Source organism: Cutaneotrichosporon oleaginosum (assembly GCF_008065305.1).
Source record: "Cutaneotrichosporon oleaginosum strain ATCC 20508 chromosome Unknown ATCC20508_contig01, whole genome shotgun sequence".
NCBI classification, from domain to species: Eukaryota; Fungi; Basidiomycota; class Tremellomycetes; order Trichosporonales; family Trichosporonaceae; genus Cutaneotrichosporon; species Cutaneotrichosporon oleaginosum.
In genome coordinates this window covers 687,572-709,514 of record NW_027072170.1, presented here as the reverse complement: position 1 = coordinate 709,514, position 21,943 = coordinate 687,572, and the positions used below count along the sequence as shown (strand labels likewise).

The 21,943-nt window shown below is 62.6% G+C and overlaps 6 protein-coding genes across 6 annotated transcripts; 2 read left to right on the top strand and 4 right to left on the bottom strand.

Moving 5' to 3' along the window:
* Positions 1-550: 550 nt before the first annotated feature.
* Positions 551-6,651, top strand: COLE_00307 (uncharacterized protein; the record flags this gene model as incomplete). The annotated part of the gene is made up of 20 exons (XM_065626072.1): positions 551-730; positions 768-1,737; positions 1,771-1,839; positions 1,875-2,060; positions 2,095-2,208; positions 2,241-2,779; positions 2,865-3,308; positions 3,341-3,393; positions 3,427-3,503; positions 3,536-3,627; positions 3,663-3,763; positions 3,798-4,051; positions 4,085-4,227; positions 4,259-4,434; positions 4,469-4,548; positions 4,581-4,644; positions 4,679-4,880; positions 4,918-5,314; positions 5,347-6,381; positions 6,413-6,651. The coding sequence occupies 20 exons, from the start codon at positions 551-553 to the stop codon at positions 6,649-6,651; spliced, it is 5,415 nt and encodes a 1,804-aa protein (XP_065482566.1).
* A 55-nt stretch (positions 6,652-6,706) lies between these two features.
* On the bottom strand, positions 6,707-7,568 carry COLE_00306 (uncharacterized protein; the record flags this gene model as incomplete). The annotated part of the gene is made up of 4 exons (XM_018420438.1): positions 6,707-6,876; positions 6,912-7,095; positions 7,211-7,345; positions 7,383-7,568. The coding sequence occupies 4 exons, from the start codon at positions 7,566-7,568 to the stop codon at positions 6,707-6,709; spliced, it is 675 nt and encodes a 224-aa protein (XP_018277660.1).
* A 384-nt stretch (positions 7,569-7,952) lies between these two features.
* COLE_00305 (uncharacterized protein) lies at positions 7,953-9,542 on the top strand (the record flags this gene model as incomplete). The annotated part of the gene is made up of 1 exon (XM_018426796.1): positions 7,953-9,542. One exon carries the CDS (start codon positions 7,953-7,955, stop codon positions 9,540-9,542), a length of 1,590 nt encoding a protein of 529 aa, XP_018277661.1.
* A 122-nt stretch (positions 9,543-9,664) lies between these two features.
* Positions 9,665-11,629, bottom strand: COLE_00304 (uncharacterized protein; the record flags this gene model as incomplete). Its single annotated transcript, XM_018423612.2, has 3 exons — positions 9,665-10,755; positions 11,119-11,288; positions 11,547-11,629. 3 exons carry the CDS (start codon positions 11,627-11,629, stop codon positions 9,665-9,667), a joined length of 1,344 nt encoding a protein of 447 aa, XP_018277662.1.
* A 454-nt stretch (positions 11,630-12,083) lies between these two features.
* COLE_00303 (uncharacterized protein) lies at positions 12,084-14,768 on the bottom strand (the record flags this gene model as incomplete). Its single annotated transcript, XM_018423613.2, has 2 exons — positions 12,084-13,366; positions 13,400-14,768. 2 exons carry the CDS (start codon positions 14,766-14,768, stop codon positions 12,084-12,086), a joined length of 2,652 nt encoding a protein of 883 aa, XP_018277663.1.
* Positions 14,769-17,927: 3,159 nt separating this feature from the next.
* On the bottom strand, positions 17,928-20,105 carry COLE_00302 (uncharacterized protein; the record flags this gene model as incomplete). The annotated part of the gene is made up of 2 exons (XM_018425470.2): positions 17,928-20,060; positions 20,091-20,105. 2 exons carry the CDS (start codon positions 20,103-20,105, stop codon positions 17,928-17,930), a joined length of 2,148 nt encoding a protein of 715 aa, XP_018277664.2.
* Positions 20,106-21,943: the final 1,838 nt, after the last annotated feature.

The following is a 21,943-nucleotide window of genomic DNA, read 5'->3' as shown; positions in this document are numbered from 1 at the left end:
GGCGTCAACCGCACGCGTTCTGCTGGCGTTGTGGGCATATCGGCAAGTAAAAGTTGTGATTACGCCACCCCGGTTGTCTGTGGCGTGTAGCCGTTTCCTAGATCCTAGATCTCCAGCACGCAGCAGAGCCGGTGGGCCCATCAGAGAGCTGCATTTCGCAAGTTGCCCTACGAAACGAGCTACGAGTTACGAGCCCACACGCTTGCCGCTGCGGAGCTACCCTGCGCAGCATCCGACCTGAGGAATGCCTGCCGTCCCCCCCCCTCGTAGCGCTCAACTCGTCGTCCAGTTAACTCGCCCATAGTCCCGCTCGCTCCACCATGCCGTCCAGGCGATCTACCTTGCTATCTTTCTCCTCCTCGTTCCTAGCTAACGGTAACTCAGTCATACGCACCATTCTCAACGGCTTGCCCACTTCAATCAAATCTTCAGCACCATCGTTATTCTCTATCAGTTCTCCACGTCTTCAGCCACGCCAAGCTAGAGGGCGTTCCCTCCCCATCGCAGGCCCATCACTCCTCCATCGCACGCATTACTAGCGCTGGATGCGATGACAGGGATCGTCCTCAGCGGCGCCGAAAGCGCCGTAGATAGGATGCGACCCCCCGAGTTCGACGACTCGCACTCCACCACGCCCAACCCCTCATCCTCTAGTGCGCACCATTCCCCTTTCGAGGCGCTTCAGAATGCTGGCGTCGACACTGCCAACCTCCCCATAGACTTTTTGAACGTTAGCGCCGCTTTTGCTTCAGTCTGGCTGACATTAGTCGTATCCCTACCCGGCATTCGTTCTTATCTCGGCAGCACCAGACGCCAATCACTTTCCGCCTCCCACATGGGCACGGACCAAGTTCTCATTTCTCAAGCCGCTCGAACCGGTGTGGGCGAATCGGGAGTGGAAGCGGTTGGCATGTAGCAGCGCCCTCCTTGATGGGTTGTCGGTGGAGGAGGCGCGACGGCTGGCCATCTGGTTGGGCTCGTCGCAGCCGGAGCGCGAGAAGGCAGAGGTCGACCTTGATGATCCTGGGGGGTCTCACGACGACGCAGTGGCTGCTCCGTCTGCTGAGGCTAGTCTCACTCTCACGTTTGCCTTTGGGGAGAAGCGCGTTGCGCTCCTCCTCTCCAAAACACACCTGTCCCTCTATCAGCTCGTCGGGGGGCAACGTTCGTTGTCCCCAGCGCACGTGTACGCTGTTGTGACGGCCACACCCCTGAACAGTCCAACTGTGCCCGATCGCTCTGACCGCGGTCTGTCTACGATGTCCAGAGCCACTACCGCTGCTGCGGATGGAGATCCGCCACCGCCACCGCCACGGGGGCGGCCGCGCGAAGCATCACGTGAGGAAGAGCGACGCGGCCCACGGAAAGACGACGTCTATGCCAATAATGACGGTGACGACGCGGTCCGCGCCAACCACTGGGATCCCGCGCGCCCGCTCTACGTCTTTCGAGACGGATCAGTTGTCCACGGTCCACTGCCAGATCGCACGGAACAAGGCAAGGTGTCAGACGTCGTGGCGCTCCTCGAGAGCACAGACTGGTCTGCCACACCACTGGGGCGGCGGGAGTCATGGTCTTCGTCACTCCACAATTCTGTCAACACCGCTATGGCGTGTCCGCTCCCCGTCGCCGTGTGGTGGGGCAAGGAGTTCACGTTGATCTACAATCAGCTGTACGCCGACAAAATATACGACCATCCCGAGGCATTCGGCCGGTCGGGGCCTCAGTCGTGGGCTGGTAGGTTGCGTCACTGACACTGCTGACGGCCAGAATTATGGCGGTATTTGGGCTCGCTGAGCGACGTTGTGTTGACAGGAACGACTGTTTTGAAGGAAGACGGCGAGTTGACATCTCAAACTCACGCTAATTCTTAGAACTTTTCTTGGAGAAGACTCGCCACTGTCCTCGTTTGCGGGAGGCGTATTACTCACAATTGTGGGCACCTCTCAAAGATGCCACAGGCGAGTATGCAGGGCTCTACTTCACACTCCACGACACGACGCTCAGAGTATTGGCAGAGCGACGTACGACTGTGCTGCGTGATTTGGCTGAGAGGGCGTGTAAGTGTTCAGCCAATTCTCAGTCTGACACCAGACACAGCACGGTCGATCAAGGAGTTCAACGAGACACTCCTCGATACATTGGAAGCCAACCCGCGTGATGCGCCGTTCGCTCTCATTTTTCACGTCGAATCGACTACCTCGAACAGTAGGTATCATTCTGGTGCTCTCTGACCTCAGTCCAACCTCGAAGCGTGGGCAGCCGCGCCAACTCGCTCCGCGGTCCTCCCACTTCGACAGCGCGCCTGCGGTATGGCGGCGGCGTTGGTGTGCCCGACGGACATGTCTCTGCCCCACAAACGTGCACCGTCGAACTGCTACCCGGCGAGCAACCCACGAGCGAGATGATGGCTAGCGCTTTCACGACGCTGGAAATATCCCCCAGCGAAGCAGGGCAGCCAGCATCTAAACCTAACTACACGCCAATGCGGCGGGGCATTTTCCGATCAGATGCGACGCACGAGTCGAGCTCCGTCAAAATCGAGCCCGCGCCGGCCGACGAGTGGCCGCTTGCCGAAGCACTGCGCGCCCGACGGCCCATCATTGTGAGGGACTGCTCCCGGATTATCAAGGGCTACTCCGTGCGTGTGTGGGAAGAGTTGCCGACCTCCGCCATCGTTATTCCCATCACGAGCGCAGATGGGGGATTGCCGCGCGCTGTCCTTGTGCTGGGTCTCAGCAGCTGCCTCTCTTTTGACATCGAGTATCAGGCATTTCTCGTGAGTACATCCGACCTCAGACACCAAGGCTGACAATCACAGCGAGCGTACGTCGACTTGTCGCTCAAAAACGTCGGCTGACCACAGACTCCGGCTCCAGCTCTCTATCAATCTTGCAGCCGCGCGGTACTACCAAGAGGAGGCGAAGCGGATGGAGGAGCTTGCGGAGCTTGAGCGAGCCAAAAAACTCCTCTTCGCCAATGTTTCGCACGAGCTCGTGACGCCGCTGTCACTTGTCGCCGGCCCACTGGACGACGTTGTGGCAGAGCTGCCGGCGGGACGGCTGCGGGACGGCCTGAAAATGGCGCGACGAAACGTACAGCGTCTCTCGCGCCTCGTCGGCATGCTCATGGACCTCTCGAGTCTCGAGGCGGGCCACATGGCAAGCTCGTTCCGCCATGTCAACCTCGGCGAGGTGACGCGCAATGTCGCGGCAATGTTCAAGCAAGCGGCAGACGCTGCGCGGCTCAACTACGTCGTCGACTGCGACATGGAGAACCGCGAAGTGTACTTGGATCGGGACAAATACGTGCGCCGCAAGCAGAAGCGAGCTGACAGCAGGAAAAGATCCTCTTTACGCTTATCGGGAATGCGCTGCGGTTCACGCGGAAGGGGTGGGTTCGACATGTGTCGTACTGATCGAGCAGAACTATCCGTGTCACGGTCAACTACGAAGATGGCACTGCCATCGTGGCTGTGGCGGACACCGGCGTCGGAATACCTGGTGCGCTGCAGTGCGCCTAAAGCTGACGATAGCTAAAAGCCTCGCGTTCGGCGACAAGTACCCCACCGACGACACTGCTATCCATACGCACGGGGGCTCGGGCATCACTCTTCTCTTTACCAGGGTAGGTTGCTGGACGACGCCGCTTGCTCACCTCAGAAACTCGTCGAGCTGCACCAAGGCACGTTTAATGTAGACAGCTGTACGGCGGAGGAGTCGCCTGATGGCTCGCATGGGACGAGGTTTACTGTCACATTTCCGTGAGTCAGCTTGAACATCAGACGCTCATATCAGGCTTGGATACGAGCACTTGCCGCCAGGCGCAGTCGAGACCCCGCATTCATCCGCGGGCACCCCGTTGCAGCAGTTCCACCAGTCGGTCCTCGATGCCATGTCGCGCGCTCACTGGGGCTGGACGAGCATTCCGAAAGAGGACCTATTCCACAGCCCCTCGTCTGCCGCCTCCTCGCCCTCGGACCGTAACGCCCGGGGCATCGACCCAAGCACGGTCTACTTTGACTCGACAGACGTTGTGCTGCTTGTCGACTGTGAGTTGGCTGGAGGAATTAGGCTGACATAAGCTCTGCCGGATACGCGGCGATACATGCGCGCCATCTTTGCACCGTTTTGCAAGGTTATCGAGGCGTCTGACGGGCATGAAGCCCTCGAGAAGGTCAAGGAGCACCACCCAAACCTCGTCATTGCGGACGTCATGCTGCCCAAGGTGAGCTGTGCTAAGTCTGAGCTGACATCAGATAAGCGGGTTTGAGTTGCTCACCGAGCTCAGGAGGGGCACCCCCGAGCAACAGATGGTGCCGATTATCCTCCTCACCTCGATGGAGGATGCGCGCGCTGATGGCGCCTTTGGAGCCGACGATTACATGCCCAAGCCGTTCAACGCTCGAGAGTTGATTGCGCGCGCGCACATGCAGTATGCTCACCGAGTTGTCCTCGCTGACGCCCAGACTCCAGTTAGGCAAGAAACGGCGCGCCCTCGAGAGCGCGTTCGATTTGCGCACAAATGAGCTGCGGCTCCTGACCGAGTGTGAGTGTGCAATTGTATGTCAGCTCACCCAGACTCGCCCGTTGGCATCTTCCGCTGTTCCGAGGACGGCTATGTGCACTATGCCAACCAGAAGTGGTGAGACAGACTGAACTTGTCGAGTTGACCGCAGGCACGAGATATCCGGTTACCCACAGACGCAGCCCATCACCAATTGGGGCGACTATGTGCAGGAGGACCATCAGGAGCACGTGTCGCAAATCTGGCGACAATATATCGGGAAGCAGGCGGTGCACGAGACGGCCGAGTACCAGTGGAAGAACGGGCGCTGGTGCGCCACCACGGTCATCCGGGTGAACCGCGACGACGCACCAGTGAGCCACGCCTTTCTGTCTCTCCAGCTAACGCCAGGCGCACATCATCGGGTGCACCGTCGACATCACGGAGAGAAAGACCAACGAGCGGATGCAGCGCGAGCAAGTTCTCGAGGCGGAGCAGCGGCGCGCGGCGGCCGAAGAGGCGCGACGGCAGCAGGAGCTGCTAATTGACATTACGTCGCACGAGATCCGCAATCCGATCAGCAGCCTAATGCAGTGCGCGTCGCTCGTCAAATCGAATCTCTTAGCTCTGCAGGAGCAGATGCAGCGTGCAGTCGACGACGAGACTGTGTTCCACCCGACCGACCAGCTCCTCGTCACGATGGGCGAGGATCTCGAGGCCCTTGACAGCATATACCAATGCGGGCTGACGCAGGAGAGAATCTCCAACGACGTGCTCTCGCTCGGCAAGATCCAGCTCGATATGCTCCGTGCGTGCTGTTAACGGCTTGGCTGACAACAGAAATGTACGACACCGAGACCAACATCTGCAAGGAGGCCCAGAAGGCCATCTTCGTATTCCAGAACGAAGCGCGGATGAAGCGCCTCGACTTGAGCCTGAACATAGGGCCGGGGTTCGAGCGCTTGGGTGTCGAGCGCATTATGACGGACCCCGTTCGCCTGGGCCAGGTGGTGACGAACCTTCTTTCAAACGCGATCCGATTCACATCCAATAGCCCCGTGCGGCGGGTGGAGCTGCGTGTTGACCTCGGCGTGGACCCGCCCGTGGATGGATGCGCTATGCCGCCCCCCTCCGACCGCAAGATCAGTGAGGACACGCAGCTGTACCTTTTCGTGTCGGTGGTGGACACGGGGCCGGGCCTAACGCCATCCGAGCTGGAAGTACTCTTCCAGCGCTTCCGACAGGCTTCACCCGAGACGCACACGGTGTACGGTGGCTCGGGGCTCGGGCTGTTTGTGTGCCGCAAACTCACTGAGCGCATGGGTGGGCACATCGACGTCGTGAGCGAGCACGGCCGCGGCTCCGAGTTCCGCTTCTACATCCGCACGCGGCCGTGTCTCACCACGCAAGCGCCGGAGCCCGAGAATGCGAGCAACGAGATCGCCGGCCCTTTCAAGCCTCACATTCTCATTGTGGAGGACAATCTCATCAACCGCACCGTGCTCATGCGCCAGCTCCAGCACGTGGGACTCACAGTGGAGAGCGCGAGTAACGGTCTCGAGGCGCTGGAACGGCTGCGAGCGAGCCAGCGCTGGAGCCGGCGCACCAACGGCGCGTCGCCCTCCCTCCCCGCCCCCCACGCTTCTCCGGTTCACTCCAGTGCCCTGGGCAAAGGCAAAGGCAAGGCCAGAGACAAGGGCCACCGCCGCGCCATCTCAGCCGCAGCGCACACGGTGAACGAGGCCGCGCCCAAACGCTTCGACTGCGTCCTCATGGACCTCGAGATGCCCGTCATGGACGGATATACCTCTGTGCGCCTCCTGCGTGCTGATGAGGCCGCTGGCCTCCTGGCGCCGACCAACGTCGTCGCGCTCAGTAAGTCCGGCGCCCGCAACGCTGACAGCAGCCGGGAACGCACGCCAAGCACAAGTTCCTGAAGCCATGGCCGACTTCACCGATGTCGTGGTCAAGCCGTACCGCCTCGACGACCTGTTGCGGACGATTGACGACTCTATCCGCACACACGCGGGCGAGCCGCGTAGCTCTGGCGAGAGCGCGCGCTCGTGGATCTCGGGCGCGAGTGCCGACGCAGACACGGCGCAGCACATCTCGCGCATCATCACGCCTCAGGCCCAGTCTGTGTAATCGCCATTGTTGTACCCCTACCTGTATGTAATGTACATCTTGCATAATTGTGCCGCTACAGCACCTCGGCCCAGCCGAGCTGCACCCACCGCTCGACCAGGTCGTACCGCACCAAGTGCGACGAGCCCTTCGTGAGCTCGGCCACTTCGTCGCCATCGAGCACGAGCTCGCCGCAGTCTTTGCGAATGTAGATGAGCACCGGTTGGGCGTGGTTGGGCTTCGTTACTGGGGTAAGCTTCCGTTCTTCTCGCTTGCCTCACCCATGGACACTCCCCCGCTACTCTCGTCCATCCGCCGCAACCATTCTGGGAGAGAGTCTAGCACGGAGGAAGAGTAGTGCCGTGCTATAAGGTCTGCGTAACGCCGCGCATGGGCCAGCTCGCCGCCCGATAGCCGTGCATGCAGTTCTGGCGTTGTAGCAATGTGCTGGGCGTATCTTTCGATCTGGCGTCAGTGCTGGGACAATGGCGTCGTGCTACGGTCCCCCCATCACGCCTATCCCCCTGTCAATGCCCTTGTGCGACTCGTCGCCTTGCTCCGCGGGGCGCGTCGTACCCACCTTATGCAATCGCGCCCGCACATAACTCCTCACGAGCCACTTGGCCCGCTCCATCTCCGTCTGCACTAGCACAAGCCGAAAATGTTCCTCCTCGCTCGTCGACGGATCGGCTCGCAACGTCGACATCATCTTGCCCTGCCATCAGATCTATCCTCAGCCCTCTTCGACCCACCTGCTGCTCCAACTTGTCCAGCAACGTGCCGACCAGGTCGGCGTCCCAGTCGAGCAGTGCCGGCGTCCCCCTCTCCTTCGCCAGCGCCCGCCCGAGCCGGCGCACGTCGTCCAGCTCGTCTTCATCAGGCCCGGGGTCGAGATCCTCTGGCGTGAACACCTTGGATTTTGCCACGGCGTCCTCCATCTCCTCATCGTCCGCGATTGAGTCATCGTGCGCGACCGAGCTCAAACGTGAAAGGAAGGAGCGGGATCCTGCTCCAGTACCAGCGCCGGAGCTACTTCCGGGACCAACACCAGGTGCAAGCGATGCGGCGCGCGACGAGGGGCCGGGGGAGTAGTCTGTCATTGTGTCAATTATAGGTGGATGTCTCGGAAGATCGGAAAGTGGGATGGAGCAATCTCGACGCGTTCGACGCGCTCAGGCACGGTGACGTCTGGCGGGACCAAAAGGGATGTCAACAAGGTCCGTTCACGAGCGCGAGTGATCTTGCCTTTCTTGCCGTTCTGCCTCTTCATCACATCGCATCACAGCACATCACATCACATCGCATCACCCACTCTGTGCGCAATGCCCCTGCAAAGCGCCCTCGACAAGCTCGCGCACGAGAGCGATGCGATCGCGTCGCTCTCGCGCGCCAACGCCCGCCCACCCGGCCCCTTCACCTCGGCCTACCTCTACCTGTCGGGCGGCAACGTCTTCTCGCTCGTGCGCGACGCAACGGAAGCCGAGAAACGGCCGTTCGGCCGCCTCCTCCCCTCTCTCCCGAAGGGGCGGGCGTCTTCTCCACTGCGCAAGCTCGCGCGTGCGCGCGGCACGCCACACGAGTTCCAGGCGACGCTCGCGGCCGCGGAGGAGGTCATCGACACGATGGCGGCCGAGCACAGCATGGCGCGCGCGCGGCGCGAGGTTGAGGGCTTCGCGGCACGGCACGAAGCAAACACCGCACGCGCGGCCGAGCTTGAGCGTGCCCTTGAGGAAGTCATCCACAGCCCGAAGAAGGAGGTGGCGCAGCGCAGCGTCGACGAAGCCATCGCGGCGGAAGAGGAGGCGCTGCGCGCCCTCGAAGAGAGCTTGGCGCCACTGAGGCGGCGCGTAGCAGAACACAAAGCTGCGATGCGCAGTCCCGCGCGCTCGCCCCGCTCACCCGTATCGCCGAAGATATCCAAGACGCCCGCGTCGCCCCGCTCCCCCCTCAACCAGTCAAGCAAAGCCAGCACGTCTCCACTTACCACGCCGCGAGCGCCGCGCGCGCCGAAGCCCGCCCGCCCCGCGCAGTCGCCGAACCTCGGCACCTCGCTGCGCGCATCTACGTCGCGCACGCCCGCGCGCCAGCTCCTCCAGACCCCGCGCGTAGACATCACCCGCTTCTCGCCGCTCACGCTCGTCGCGACGCCGCGCACGCGCCTCGGCGCCCCCGCGCCGGGGAGCACCATCGTGTCGCGCATGCGCGCGAGCATCACCCCCGCCCCGCGCAGCGCGTACCGCTCCTCCGTGTTATCGCGCTCCACGGCGCGCATGCCCTCGCCCATCGCCGAGCCCCTCATCCCCGACCCGACGCCGAGCAAAACCCCCAAAGCTTCGCCGAAGGCCAAGCTGACGTCCCAGCCCGTGCCCAAGCCCAAGCCCAAGCCGTCGCCAGCCAAGAGCCCGACGACGAGGAAGGTGCCAAAAGCGAACGCACAGGACGGCATCAACATGTCGCTCGACGCCGTCGGCGTCGCCTCCGCGTCTATCCGCCGCGCACTCCCGCCAGAAATCTGGCGCATGCTCGGCGCCGAGCCTGGCGCGGATCCCGGCGCGACCATCGCGCACCTTGAGGCGCTGGCGCGCGCCTCACTTCCTGCCCCGCCTTCCCCGACTTCCTCGGAAGTGCCGTCGACAGCGAGCACGGCCGCCGACGCGCCGCCCGTCACGCGCGAAGCTGTGCTCGTCGCGCACCTCTGTCTCGGGATGCTGCGGCGGCTGGGGCCCGGCGCCGTCGACGACAAGGCCAACCACGTGCCTGAGGCGGATGTCAAGGCTGAGCTTATCGCTGTGGCCGGCGCGAAGGGATGGGATGGTGCAGACGCGCTCGCGCACAACGTCATATACCAGGCGCGAGGGCATAAGCTGCTCGGGACAGTGTGGCGGGATCGAAAGATCCACTTCCGGAAATAGAGAAACTGGAGATGCACGGTCTATAATGTATTTCCTGCTTGAGCGCTGCTTATTCCTCATGCATATGCTTCGCATCCTCATTGTTTTATTGCTAGGCTCGCTGTCCAGCTCGAGTCAGTCGCTTACTTCTTGTTCGAGAGCGCCGCGACACCGGGAAGCTCCTTGCCCTCGAGGAGCTCGAGCGAGGCACCACCGCCAGTCGAGACGTGCGAGAGCTTGTCCTCCTTGCCAGCGTTGGCGACGAGGGTGGCGGTGTCACCACCGCCGACAATAACGGTCGCGCCGCCAGCCGCGGCCTTGATGGTCGCGTCAAGGAGCGAATCAGAGCCCTGGGCGAAGTTGGAGAACTCGAAGACACCGGCGGGGCCGTTCCAGAGGATGGTCTTGGAGTCGGCGACGGCCTTGGCGAAGATCTCGTTCGACTTGGGGCCACAGTCAAGGCCCATCGAGCCGTCGGGGATGCCCTCGGCGTCGGTGACGGTGACGCGCTTGGCGTCGTTGGAGAAGCTGTCGCCGCAGACATAGTCGACGGGGAGGATGAGCTCGACGTTCTTCTCCTTGGCCTTCTTGACAATGTCACCGACAATCTTGGCGCCGTCCTCGTCGAAGAGCGAGTTGCCGATCTTGACGCCCTCAAGCGTCTTCTTGAAGGTGAAGGCCATGCCGCCGCAAATGATGAGCTTGTTGACCTTGTCAAGCATGCTGTCGATGAGCTGGATCTTGTCCTTGACCTTGGCACCGCCGAGGATGGCGAGGAAGGGGCGGTCGGGTGACTCCATGACCTTGGCGAAGTACTGGAGCTCCTTGTTCATGAGGAAGCCGGCAGCGCGCTGGTCGAGGTCAACGCCAACCATGGACGAGTGGGCGCGGTGGGCGGTGCCGAAGGCGTCGTTGACGTAGACGTCGCCGAGGGCGGTGAGACCCTTGCGGAACTCCTTGACCTTCTCGGCGTCGGCCTTGGTCTTCTCGCCGTTGATCACGCCCTTGCCCTCCTCCTCAATGTGGAAGCGGAGGTTCTCAAGGAGGAACACCTGGCCGTCCTTGCCGCCGTTGACGGCCTTCTCGGTCTCGGCGCCGACGCAGTCGTTGAGGAAAGTCACGTCGCGCTTGAGGAGCTCCTGGAGCTTCTCTGCGACGGGCTTGAGGGTGAACTTCTCGTTCTTCTGGCCATCGGGGCGGCCGAGGTGGGACATCAGGACGACGGCCTTGGCGCCTGGGGTTAGCGAAATGTGCGGTAAAGCGGGGCAATGGCGAGTGCGACTGCAACTGCGAGCGCGAGTCGTGGTGCGAGTGTTGGCGCCAACACTGATGGATGCGAGTGCGGCCAGGTCGAGGGAAGGCGGAACAGGGGCGAGGACAGCGAGTGCCAACGCCGTCACCACCTCCGCATCGACTGAAACGGCGAGCACCAGCATCGGGCTCCGAGCCGCAAGGGCTGCCAGTGATGGACCCCGGTCGTAGAGCCCAGCATGCCCTTCCTGCAAGGGCGTATGACGCACGATGGCGCGTGGCGCTTGTGTGGGAATTCCCCTCCTTCTTCCCCACCCCGACTCCGGGCCCCCCCAATATCACTCACCGTTGTCAATGGCATACTTGATGGTGGGGAGGGCGGCGACGATGCGGGCAGGGTTGGTGATCTCGCCGGTCTTCTTGTCCTGGGGCACGTTGAAGTCGACGCGGATGAGGACACGCTTGCCCTTAAGGTCGACGTCCTTGATGCTGAGCTTGTTCGAGAGCGACATTTTGCTGTTGCCAGAAGCGGAGGAGGAGGAGGAGGAGGAGGAAGAGCAGATGGAGGAGCGGTTGGAGTAGACGGCGTAGGCGACGAGGGCGACGAGGAGGGGGACGAGGACGTAGGAGGGGTTGGCGGGGCGGGTGAGGGGCATGGTGAGAGATGGGGAGAGAGAGAGAGTCGAGAAGGAGAGAAAGAGAGAAAGAGAGAGACAGGAAGAGGAGGTGAGCAAGAGGACGAAGAGCGACGGAGGAGCAGGAGGGGCGACTTACCTGGAGGCTTGTGCGGGGTGGGGGCGGCGGAGGAAGAGCAAAGAGGGATGGAGGCGTTGAAGAAGCGGACCGAGCCGGAGCATCAAATCACTTCGGCGAGACGGGCCACCGTCAGATCACTTGTCCTCCTTTCATGCCGCCACGCGCCTCCTCCCTCCCTCCCTCCCTCCCTCCCTTCGCCTATCCACTGACGTCGCATTGTGGGGGAACTGCCCCTCTCCCATGCCTCCCATTGGCCACAATCAACCACTGCCGCCGGTACTGGCACAATCGGAATCTCCCGTTGGTCCATCATCCGGACCGCTCCGGCACTCGTCGAACTTGCTCGTGCTTGCCGGCCGAGAGGACCGACACTTGCCTGTGGGGCCCGAGGACCGCGTCGCGTCCCACCTTGTAGAGCGCCACGCCTGTTCGGCTTCGCAACCTGGCCCTGTACACACAAGCAGCATGCATGGACATGTACACGCATTATGAAGTGCTCACTATGAACACGAAGAATCGCGTGGCGAGCCATCTCAGCACCCAGGCCAGATCTAACTAGACACGCAGCGGAGGGGGAGCCAAGACGAACGCCGGCGCCGGCGCACGCACGTTCTCCTTGTTCCCCTTTCGCCTTATCTCGGGCGACGATTTGGTCTTGAAGACCCGCCGCGGCTGCGGGATGTTACTTGAACGGGCCGCGAGCGGCGCGCTGTCGGCACGCACCGTAAGGCAAGTACGCGACGAGGTACTGTGCAGCGACATCGGCGAGCCATTGCTGTCCGTCTTGACGTGGATACGCTTCTGCGCCCGCTTGGGCGCGACGTTGGCCGTCAGGAGCGGGCGTGGGTGGGTGGGGCGCGATGACGCCGTCTTGGCTTCGGGCTGCGTGTGCTCAGGCCTAGGCGCTGGCGAGAAGGCCAAGAACGTTGGATAAGACCCCATCGTTACCGACACGGGCGCCTTGCGTGGCATATGAGGCGCACTTCCCGCCGGCTCATCAGAATTACGGCGGCGCGCCCAGCCTAGGTTGTCGCGGCGGACCGCGGACGGCACTCGCGGGCGAACCTCAGGCGGCGCTGGGGCAGTTGCGACGGTACTGGTAGTCTTAGCCTCAGAATTGGGTAGCGGGGCATCGCGTGACCGAGGCAGGGGAGAGACATCTCGCGCAAACTCGGCGAGCAGAGGCGACACGCGCTCCCCGGAGGAGCGCTTGCTCCGAAATCGCGTCTCGAGCGGGGCAGGTTGGAGGATGTATGGGGCGACGGCAGCACGTGAATCGCTAAGTGACGTCTTGCGGCGGTGCAGGCCGGCAGGCTGCTCGCCTTTGGATGCGTTGTCCAGAGGTTTGTACGACGCCTGAGAGTCAGCGAGAATGGCCTCGATCTCTGCGCGGGTGTGCGGCACTGGCGGAGCATCGGCGTGTGTATAGAGGTCGGAACCGGGAGATCGCGTGAGCAGCGACGACGCCACATCACCGAGATCATTCCAGTGGCGGGCGTTGAGCTCTTGCACGAGTTCCCAGGCAGCACGAGAGTCGTCGGACGCGCGCGACTCGCGGAAGTCTTTGCGCGACGCCTCCTCACGAATAGTCGGGTGTACTTGCACTATGCTTGTGACCGAGCCTTTGCCGCTCCGGTGCGAGGGATACCCAAGCGGGGGGTTGGAGGCACGCGCCGTGTCGAGTGAGAATATCGAGGAGACTTCGGTGAGGTCAGACGGTGAAATTAGGCTAGGCGTGTCCTCCTCGCCATCGCAGAGGTAAAGCGCAGGAGGACGGTGACGCGCCCGAGGCACACCGACCTCGCGCGAGTGAGGTGTGCTGGTCTCCGGGGCAGGACCTATGGTCAGCGTGATGGAGGGGTGAAACCCACTAGGTTGGGTGTATGCGTCGACGACGTCAATCTCGACTGCGCCACGTTTGGAAGGCCCATCAACGAAGTCAAAGGTATCGTTGACGCGCGACTCGTCGAGACTGGCGAGAGACAGGGGTCGGCTCTGGATCGCGAACGAGGGCTTGCGCCTGTGGTTGGTGCCGAAGAATGACACTCCCTCCTCAGTGACCGGCTCCGCGGTTTCATCCGTGGACGATGCGAAGGAGTACGGGCGTGTGCCGAAGGTCGGGCTTCCGACAAAGGAAATGCCATGTTCCGAGTCCTTGCTCTGGGATCTGTCAAGTCCCTCGAACATGCGCTCGCCGATGCCAGGACGACCGAGGCGAGCGATGGAGCTCAGACGAGCCAGGGACTCGCTGTCGCGGGAGGCGCGACGCTGAGAAGCCCAGTCGGAGCGCCCTACAAAGCTGCAGGTGGATGACTCCCGATGGTGGCAGCGAGATGCACGGCCAGTGACCATGGACGTCTCAGCTGAGAGGACGGAGTCGATCGATACCTCGGACGACATGCGACGGTGGTGGCTTGCGTTTACCCGACTCGAGATGGGGGGGAGAGGTGGCAGTGGAGGGGGAGGGCCTCCGGCTGCGAACGCCTGCTCGAAGTAATTGATGTGTCCGCGATCGATGTGTGCGAGCGGCGCACCCAAGCTGGACATGGAGGCGAAGCTGATAGCAGAAGGCTGTTTCCGATGGTCGTTGGGATTTTGCAGCGGACCATCGAGGGTGGGTGTTGGTGGTAGTGCGAATGGCGGCGGTAGACCCGGAGACGGGCGCGAGTGACTGCGAGCACGAACGCCCATCTGGAACTCGATGCGGCCCTGGAACGGAGGGTTGGAGCGGCGGTTGCGGCCAAGCGTCTCGGCGCTGTTCTTACGCGACTCGAGCACTTCCTCGAGCTGTGCGAGTGCTGTGTCCGGCGACTCAGTCGAGAACTCGATGGACCGGGCGATGTGCAGAGTATCGCCAGAGAAGTCACCCGCCGAGGCCGTGAGGGCCGCAAGCTCGGCAGCAAAGTCAAATGTAGTGCGGTTGGAGCTGCGTGTGCTCTGGTTGAGAGACTGGTTGAAAGACCGATCGCTAGCCCTGCTCGACTTTGACGAGTTGAACTGCCCGAGCATGTCGGTGAACATGGAGCTGGGGCGGCTGCCGAAGTCGAGGTCCAAGATGGGGGGCTGCGACGCGATGCGGGTGTGACTGAACGAGAAAGCCGAAGGGGGTGGTGGAGGGGGGTGCCCTTGAGGCTGCGTCGAGGACGCGGTATTGAGGGTGCGGAAGCTGGGCATTACACTGCCGGCTTTGTTGATCACAGGTGCAACGTTGTAAGATGACGAAGCCGAGGTGTCGGACATGTCGCTCGCCACGCTGTCCGGTCGACCGAGATATGATGACACGGACAGACTGCCTGGCGATCTCGCGATACTTTCGCAGACATTCCTCACGATCAGCTTGACTGACGGCTTGGCAGGCGTGGTCGGGCTGGGGGTACCCTCCGATACCTTGCCGATGGAGCGGGCAAGATTCTTGGACGGGCTGGTCGGAGGCGCAGAGTTGCGACCAGGAGTGGGGCGGCTTGAGCTGGTTGGAGCCTTGAGCACACCTGATCGTACTCGGCGGAGCGGAGTCGGAGTACCTGGCTCGCGCCGGCCCTTGGTCACGGAGAAGCTAGCATCCATGTTGGTGACGAGGCTGTGCAGATGGTGATTTGCGGAGGTTACATCGAGTATGTGAGCTGGTCTCAGCGTCGCGGAGATTTGTTGCTCACCATCTGGGTGCAAGAGGTCGCCATGGAGGTTGAAGCCTGAGCGAGCACCGTGGCGGCTGTAGAACGCGACCGTGTCAGGGCTGGTATCGTTCATCATGTTTGCCTCGAGGGACAGGCGCGAGGGTGTGGACGGCTCCGGCAGAAAGGGCACGGGAGGAGCGGGGATGGCGGCACGCAGCCGGTCCGCGCTCCTCTTCAAGGAGATGCCGAAAAGACCTGCAAGACTCTTGCGCTTGGGCACCGACTTGCGACTGGTGGCTGCCGAAGGCGAGCGTCGGACTGTCTCTGTAGACTGGCGGGCCATGAGGATACGTGGTGGCTGGAGCGCGTCTGGCCCTTTCCGCGAGACCAAGGGCGACTCTGGCTCCTTGACACGCTGAAGCTTCGAGACCGGGTCGGGCACTTCTCCATCCGGGGTCGGATGGATTACGTGCAGCGTTGGCGGGCGAGGGGAACCTAGCTGGCATGGCCGAAGCGACGAGGAATCGCCCGCTTGGTTGGGCATCGAGTCGCCGCAAGTGGGGTCTGAGAACGTGGAACCACGGCAAGGTGGCAGAAGGGTACGGACAGATGCGGGCGAGACGGACATACGGCCAGCGGACTGGCACCCCGAAGCACTGCCTGTTGGCTGTGTTGGCGAGGCTGTGCGTCAGCAAAGTTTAGTCTAGTAACCTACACTGCGATGCAGCCTTAGCCTTCGAGGAGCGCTTGCCCGTGAGGACACCCCAGACGCGCGAGCGGGTCTTCTCCTTGATCAAGCGGGACTTGGTCTTGGGGGGGCTTGACTCTGGCGGCGGTGTCGGCGGGGGTTTAGAAGCAGGCTGCTCTGGCTCCTGCACCTCGGCGAGCGACATGAGCTGCGACTTCCTGGGACGGAATGGAAGCGACGCGTGGCGCATTGGAAGCCGATCAGTGTCGAGAGCCACGCGTGGCGCCTCCTCGAGCGTGGTGGGCGTGTTGTCGCTGGTGTCAGCAGTGCCACAAGGCGCCTCACTCGTCAATCAAGGGGTCGTCGAGGGAGTCCACCTCGTCAATGTGTACTGTCTGTACACCATGAATTGAAGTGATGCGCTGCCGATGCACCGAGGTGGTACGGATGGGCGGCTGTGGCGAGTGGTGGCGCACGCTAGGCACACCCTCGGGGCGAACGAAGGGGTCGGGTCCGCAGCTGGGCCGCTGCTTGTTCTGCGGCGTCTTGTCAGGGGGCGGCTTGCGACCGAGGAAGCTGGCGAGGGCGCGACGACGGGGCTTCTTCTGAGTGAGGGGCTCGTCAGTCTTGTCGCTGCGGAAGAGCGTTGAGGGCATCTTGCGCAGCGAGTTGAAAGCCGAGCGTCGGTCCGGCGCGAGGTGGTGGCCGGAGGACATGGTGGGTGATGAGACGTGGGTAGTGCGGGCCGTGAGAGTGAGTCGTGAGGTCGTGGGGAGGGGTCGTGGCGGTCGTGAAGAGGGGTATTAGGAGGGAGTGAATGGTGGTGTTGTAGTAGGTCGTGCTGGGTATGATTGAGGAAGGTCGTGGTGAAGTCGTTAGGATGCGCGTTCACTCGTGGCTAGTCTGCGCTGTAGGGCTAGGACGCTCGTCAAGCTCGTCACAAGATGGGTTGATGTGAGAGTCGAGTTGACAGCGAGGTGGAGTCAAATGATGAGGATGCGCAGATCTGTCGTTCAGACGAGCATTCACAAACACCAAACACGACGGTCATGGCGCAGGGGTCACTCACGACGTGTGGGGAAGCGTGCGGCCGAGTTCCTCTCCGCAATGAGAGCGGATGACGGAACGGGGGTAGTGTGATCGTGAGTCGTACTCCGAGCGTGGCGAGCGCCGGGGTTGGAGAGCTATGTGTCGTGTCGTGGAGGTCGTTACGTGGTGAATGATGGGATGGGGTGAGTGGCTATGGATAGAGAGGAGAAGGAGAAAAAGAAGTGGGAGATGGGGAAAAGGAGTGGAAGGATGAAGAGGGGGACAAGTTGTTGTGTGCGAGGATGAGGCGAGTGAGGAATATGTACTCTGGAGAGACGTGGACGCGAATGATTTCCGTTCGCATGCCACAGGCACCACCACCCCACCGTCTCTCCAGGCGACATGTTGAGCGCGCTCAGACCCCCGCACGTCCACCTCGTTCCCATCACCAACACGAGGCGGGGGCGAGAGGGAGAGGGGGAGGGGGTGGCTGGGGCGCCAGATATCCCGTTACGTGTTGCCTGTTGGAGTGTTTGGTCCAGAGGGTCGTGCTGAGCACCGTGATCGATGAGCGACGACAGCCCGGATACGAGGGAGATGAGGATTGGAGGATGGCGGGAGGGAGAGTGATCGTCCCAGGCAAGCGAGCGACGACGTGTCCGAGCGTACAGGGAGATGAGGGAGATGCGGGGCTGGAACTGCTGCACGGCTCTTCGCACTCTCTGACCTCCTTTGGACAAAAGACGTCGTGGCGGTCTGCGGAGCTCGGATGCGCGATGGCGGGAGTGGGCGTCGGGCGATGGGCGATCCGCGATGGTGAGTGATGCTCCGATGGAGATGGGAGACTTCCCGCGATGAGCGTAATTAGCATTAATCACCGTCATGAACGTCAGAAGAGCGGACCGCCTCGCCGGACGCCGCAAGTAGTAGTGGGGGTCAGTGCTTCATTGCGTCTCCAGGGAGCGGCACAATCCTCCGTTCTCTCCTCCGCCCTCCCCGCCCTCGCCTTCAATCTCCCACTCCTCGTTATCTTCAGACACACTGCATTGTTGCTTCACTTCAAAGTCCTTACTTGCGCGGGATGCGGTACCCGCGGAACATGGCCTGCGTGGCATTCGTGCCGGCGTGGGTAGCGTTAGCGCCGGCATCATGCGTCGTGCCGTTGCCGCCGTCCGTGCCATTACCGCCTCCACCGCCTCCGTTGTCGTTGATGACAATAGGGATGAGCGGACACGTCGGCGTGGGGAGGTACTGCCCATACCGTCCCGCGGCCCACAGCACCACGCCGTTCGTCCACCCAAACCCGATTTGGACGGTGTACTCGCCGCCGCCGCCCGCCGCGTCTGGGTCCGTGACGTTGAACTTTTCGAACATGTGTCCCGCCGAGTCGGAGGTGTACGTGCCCGTCGCGTTGAGGTCGGAGAGCGGCAGCTGCTGGAGGACGCCGGGGATCGCGCCGCCCGTCGAGTACCATGAGCAGAATGCGTCTGTCATGTACCGGTTTGCGATTTCAATGACCATCTGCTTCGGCCAGGGCTCGGACGCGTTCGTAAAGAGCGAGGTGTTGCCGATCGTCGACTGCGGCTGTTCCGGCAGTTGCGCTTCGTCGAGGTTGAGCTGGCGCGGCGCGACTTGGTCGAACGGGATGCCGATGGCGTCGAATGTCGTCGCGTTCGGCACGAGGCGGTGGAGGGTTTCAAAAGCCTTGATTGTGCTGTATACGTGCGGCGGCCAGACATTCGGGAAGTCCCAGTTCAAGCCAGTCTTCAGGAGGCTCGCGACAGACGGCACACCAGCGTACTTGCCCAGAATGAAGCGCTGCCCGCTCGCGATGGCGAGCGCCATCGTCTCGTTCCCCTCCAGGCCCGGAGGCGTGATGTTGAGCCAGAGAGGCCAGAGGCCCGCGGGAGAGTAGACCGGCGAGTGGTCGTGTGCCGAGATGTTGTAGTCGTAGAAGTAGGCGCGCTCCGCGTCCCAGTGCAGGTCGAGGACAGCGGCCTTGTATGCGTCGCCCTTGGCGCGGTGCGCCGCGGCTTTGTCGGAGCCACCGCCACCACCACCGCCGGTGTGGTTGCCGCCGGACGGAGGATAGCCGCCAGTCATGCCTCCGGCGCTGGTGGACGCGTGAGGCGTGCCGGCGGGGGAGCCAGCGTTAGGCGAAGGTGATGCTTGGCCGGGGGAAGAGCCAGCGTTCGGCGAAGGCGAGGGCTGCGCAGCGGGTGAACCGGCATTGGGAGAAGGCGAGGGCTGAGTAGCGGGGGACTCAGCGTTAGGCGAGGGCGAAGGCTGCATCGCCGGCGATCCAGACTCGGGCGAGGGCGCAGCGGGAGATGAGGCGCCATCGCTAGGAGCCGCAGCGGGATCGGAAGGAGTTCCGTCGCCGCCGCCCTGGCTGGGGTTCAAGGCCGGGTCGGCGCCCTGTGGCGTGGGCGTCGGCATGGGTGGGAGGGAGGGGGTTGGGCCGTTCGCGCCTTCGGGGACGGACAGCGCGGGGTCAGCCCCCTGTCGCTTAGCCGGAGGCCGCTCTGCCGAGGGCGACTCAGCGGGCGGGGACGCCGGCTGCGACATACTAGGGCGCGGGGCCATGCTTCCGGTGGGGTGAGACGTCGAGGTTCCTCCCCAGCCAGAGTCCTTGCCGCCTCCGTCTTTCGAGCCCGAACCCTTACCGCCGCCGTACATCTCGTACAGCTCGGCGACAAGGTAGTGGTTACTTGCCATGAGGGCTGTGAGGTCGACGGGGATGATGCCGCGCACATTGAGGGTGCGGAGCACGACGTTGTTGTCCGTCTCATTCAGCAGGGGCTCGCGACACCAGCGCGACGTGTAGTCCCATCCGGACTCGGCGCCGCTCGCGAGCTCCGCGTACAAGTCTGAGCGCTGCTGCTCGGTCAAGTTCTGCGGGTGGTCGGGCGTGCCGAAAGCCGCGTCGTGGTCCTCCACGAACCCCTCTGGGCGCGGAGCACTATTGTTTACGGCGTAGTGCGCGACCGTGTGCGTCTTGTTGGTCCACGGCGACACGACCGTCGTGGTCCGGTTCACCTCCCACCACTGCAGCTCCGCGTCGAGCAGCGGGAGCGCGCGCTCCAGCACACTCGTGTTCCCCGTCTGCGTCACGTACGCATGCACCATGTGCGCGAACACCGGCGGCTGGCTGCGGTTCAGGTAGTACTTGCGCCCGCCGTTAGGGATGAATCCGTAAGCCTGGCGTCAGCGGGTCCAGAGGGGACGCACGTCGAGGAGGTCCATAAAGTTCTGCAGCAAGTTCAAGGCATAGTTCTCGAGCTCGCTCGCGAGGAGCCCCTGCAGAATCCAGTAGCTGTCCCAGTAGTACACTTCGCGGTATCTGCCGCCGGGGACGACAATGGTGTTGTTCAGCGGGATGAGGGAGGACGAACAGCCATCCGGGCCCGGCTGGCACAGCGCGCTCTCGTTCGTCGCGCGGATCAGAAGAGTCCAGTACCCGTGAACCGTGGAGACCCAGGCGCGGTACAGCGGGTCGGTGACGTTGTCGAGAATGGCGGGGTTCGGGTTGAAGCCCTCAATCTCGACGGGCTGGAGCTCGAGACCTTCACCCTTGAACCAGTCGGACGCGAACGTCGCGATCTCGCCGACCGTGACGTTCGATCCGAGGGCGTTGAAGGCGTTCAGCGTGTCATTTAGAGACCCGTTAGTGGGCTGCGGTTAGCTACGGCACGCCGAGAAACGGAATGCGCCATACGGCGTCTAGGGATCTTCGCCGATCACCAATCCCGATCACCGATCTCATCGGCGCCGACATACCTTGTCAACAAATGTCTGATGTCAGCGTCGCTACGGCCCATACCCACCTTCGAGTCCGGGAACACGCCGCTGAGCTGCACATCCTGCAGTAGCCGACCGGGGCAGTACGTCGCGTTGTCGGCACACCACCACTGCGGGAGGGGCACAATGTCCTGGCCGGGGACGGGGGCATCGAGCGAGCCCGACGCCGAAGGGATCGCCGTGCTCGGCGCTGTCGCTGACCCCGAGCCAGCGCCGGAACCGCCGGTGACGGCACTTCGGGTGGCTGTACTCGGGCTGGTGGCGAGAGAGGAGCTGGCGGACTGGACCGGGGTGCTCGCGAGCGCAGTCCCGTTGGCAGAAACGGGCGGCGCCTGCGGACCTGTGTCCGCGAGGCTTTGCGCAGCCACCTGGCTGAGGAGGAGGTACGTGAAGAGCATGGCTCGAAGCTATGGGGGAACGAGTCAGCGGCGAGGGGTTATATGTTCCATACGTGGGCGCTTCGGCGACCCCCTGTCGCTTCTTGCCTCATGCTGCCCGAGGGAATGTGGGGCCGGCATTGCTCCAGGCCATATACATTGCTTTCGCATGCCGCCGTTGTGGCTGACGTTGTCAGCAAGCTCTGAAATGGAGCTAAGATGGCATGAGTGGGCCGAGACATGCCGGCGGTTCAGCCGGGAAATAGTACCAACGATGACGATGGCTGGCGCCGAAGCTGCGTCCCGCTACCCGGCGGCTAGAGGCTGAGGAACGGCAACGCCGGATGGCTCTGACGTAGTGTGGAGCCGCGGAATGGCAGGGGTCAAGTGCCGCCGGCTTGTGGCTTGGGTGGAATGGCTTGGCTTGAATAAGGTGTATACGTGTGTAATGGGTGCATAAACCTCTGCTGATGAGAGCGAGGGTCGCCGAGGGGATTGAACCAAGGCGATTGTGTCGACAGTTGCAACATCATGCACAGATCTTACGACCCTGCGATTCCGCGATGCCAAGGTCGCTGCGAAACTGGTGGCTCGGGTGTGGCCCATAGCATAGTCCCAACGTTCTTCTGTGGGCGCAAGAGTGGACCACCTTGTTTCAGCATTGAGTGACCGCCGACGATGAAGTGGACCTCTTCGAAAAGTAACAGGCGGCGCCACCCGTCAGCTCACCTTGCCTGTGTGAACGCCTTGCCACCCGAAGTAACTCGTCGCTTTAGACTGAACTACTTGGAACTGCGATAACTCGCCCAGGTTCACGGAGTCAAAAGTGTAACTGGCCAAAGAACTTGCTCCCTGGCAACCCCACTCCAATTCCATTGCCGCGCCTCTCCTTCTATCTGAAGGTTC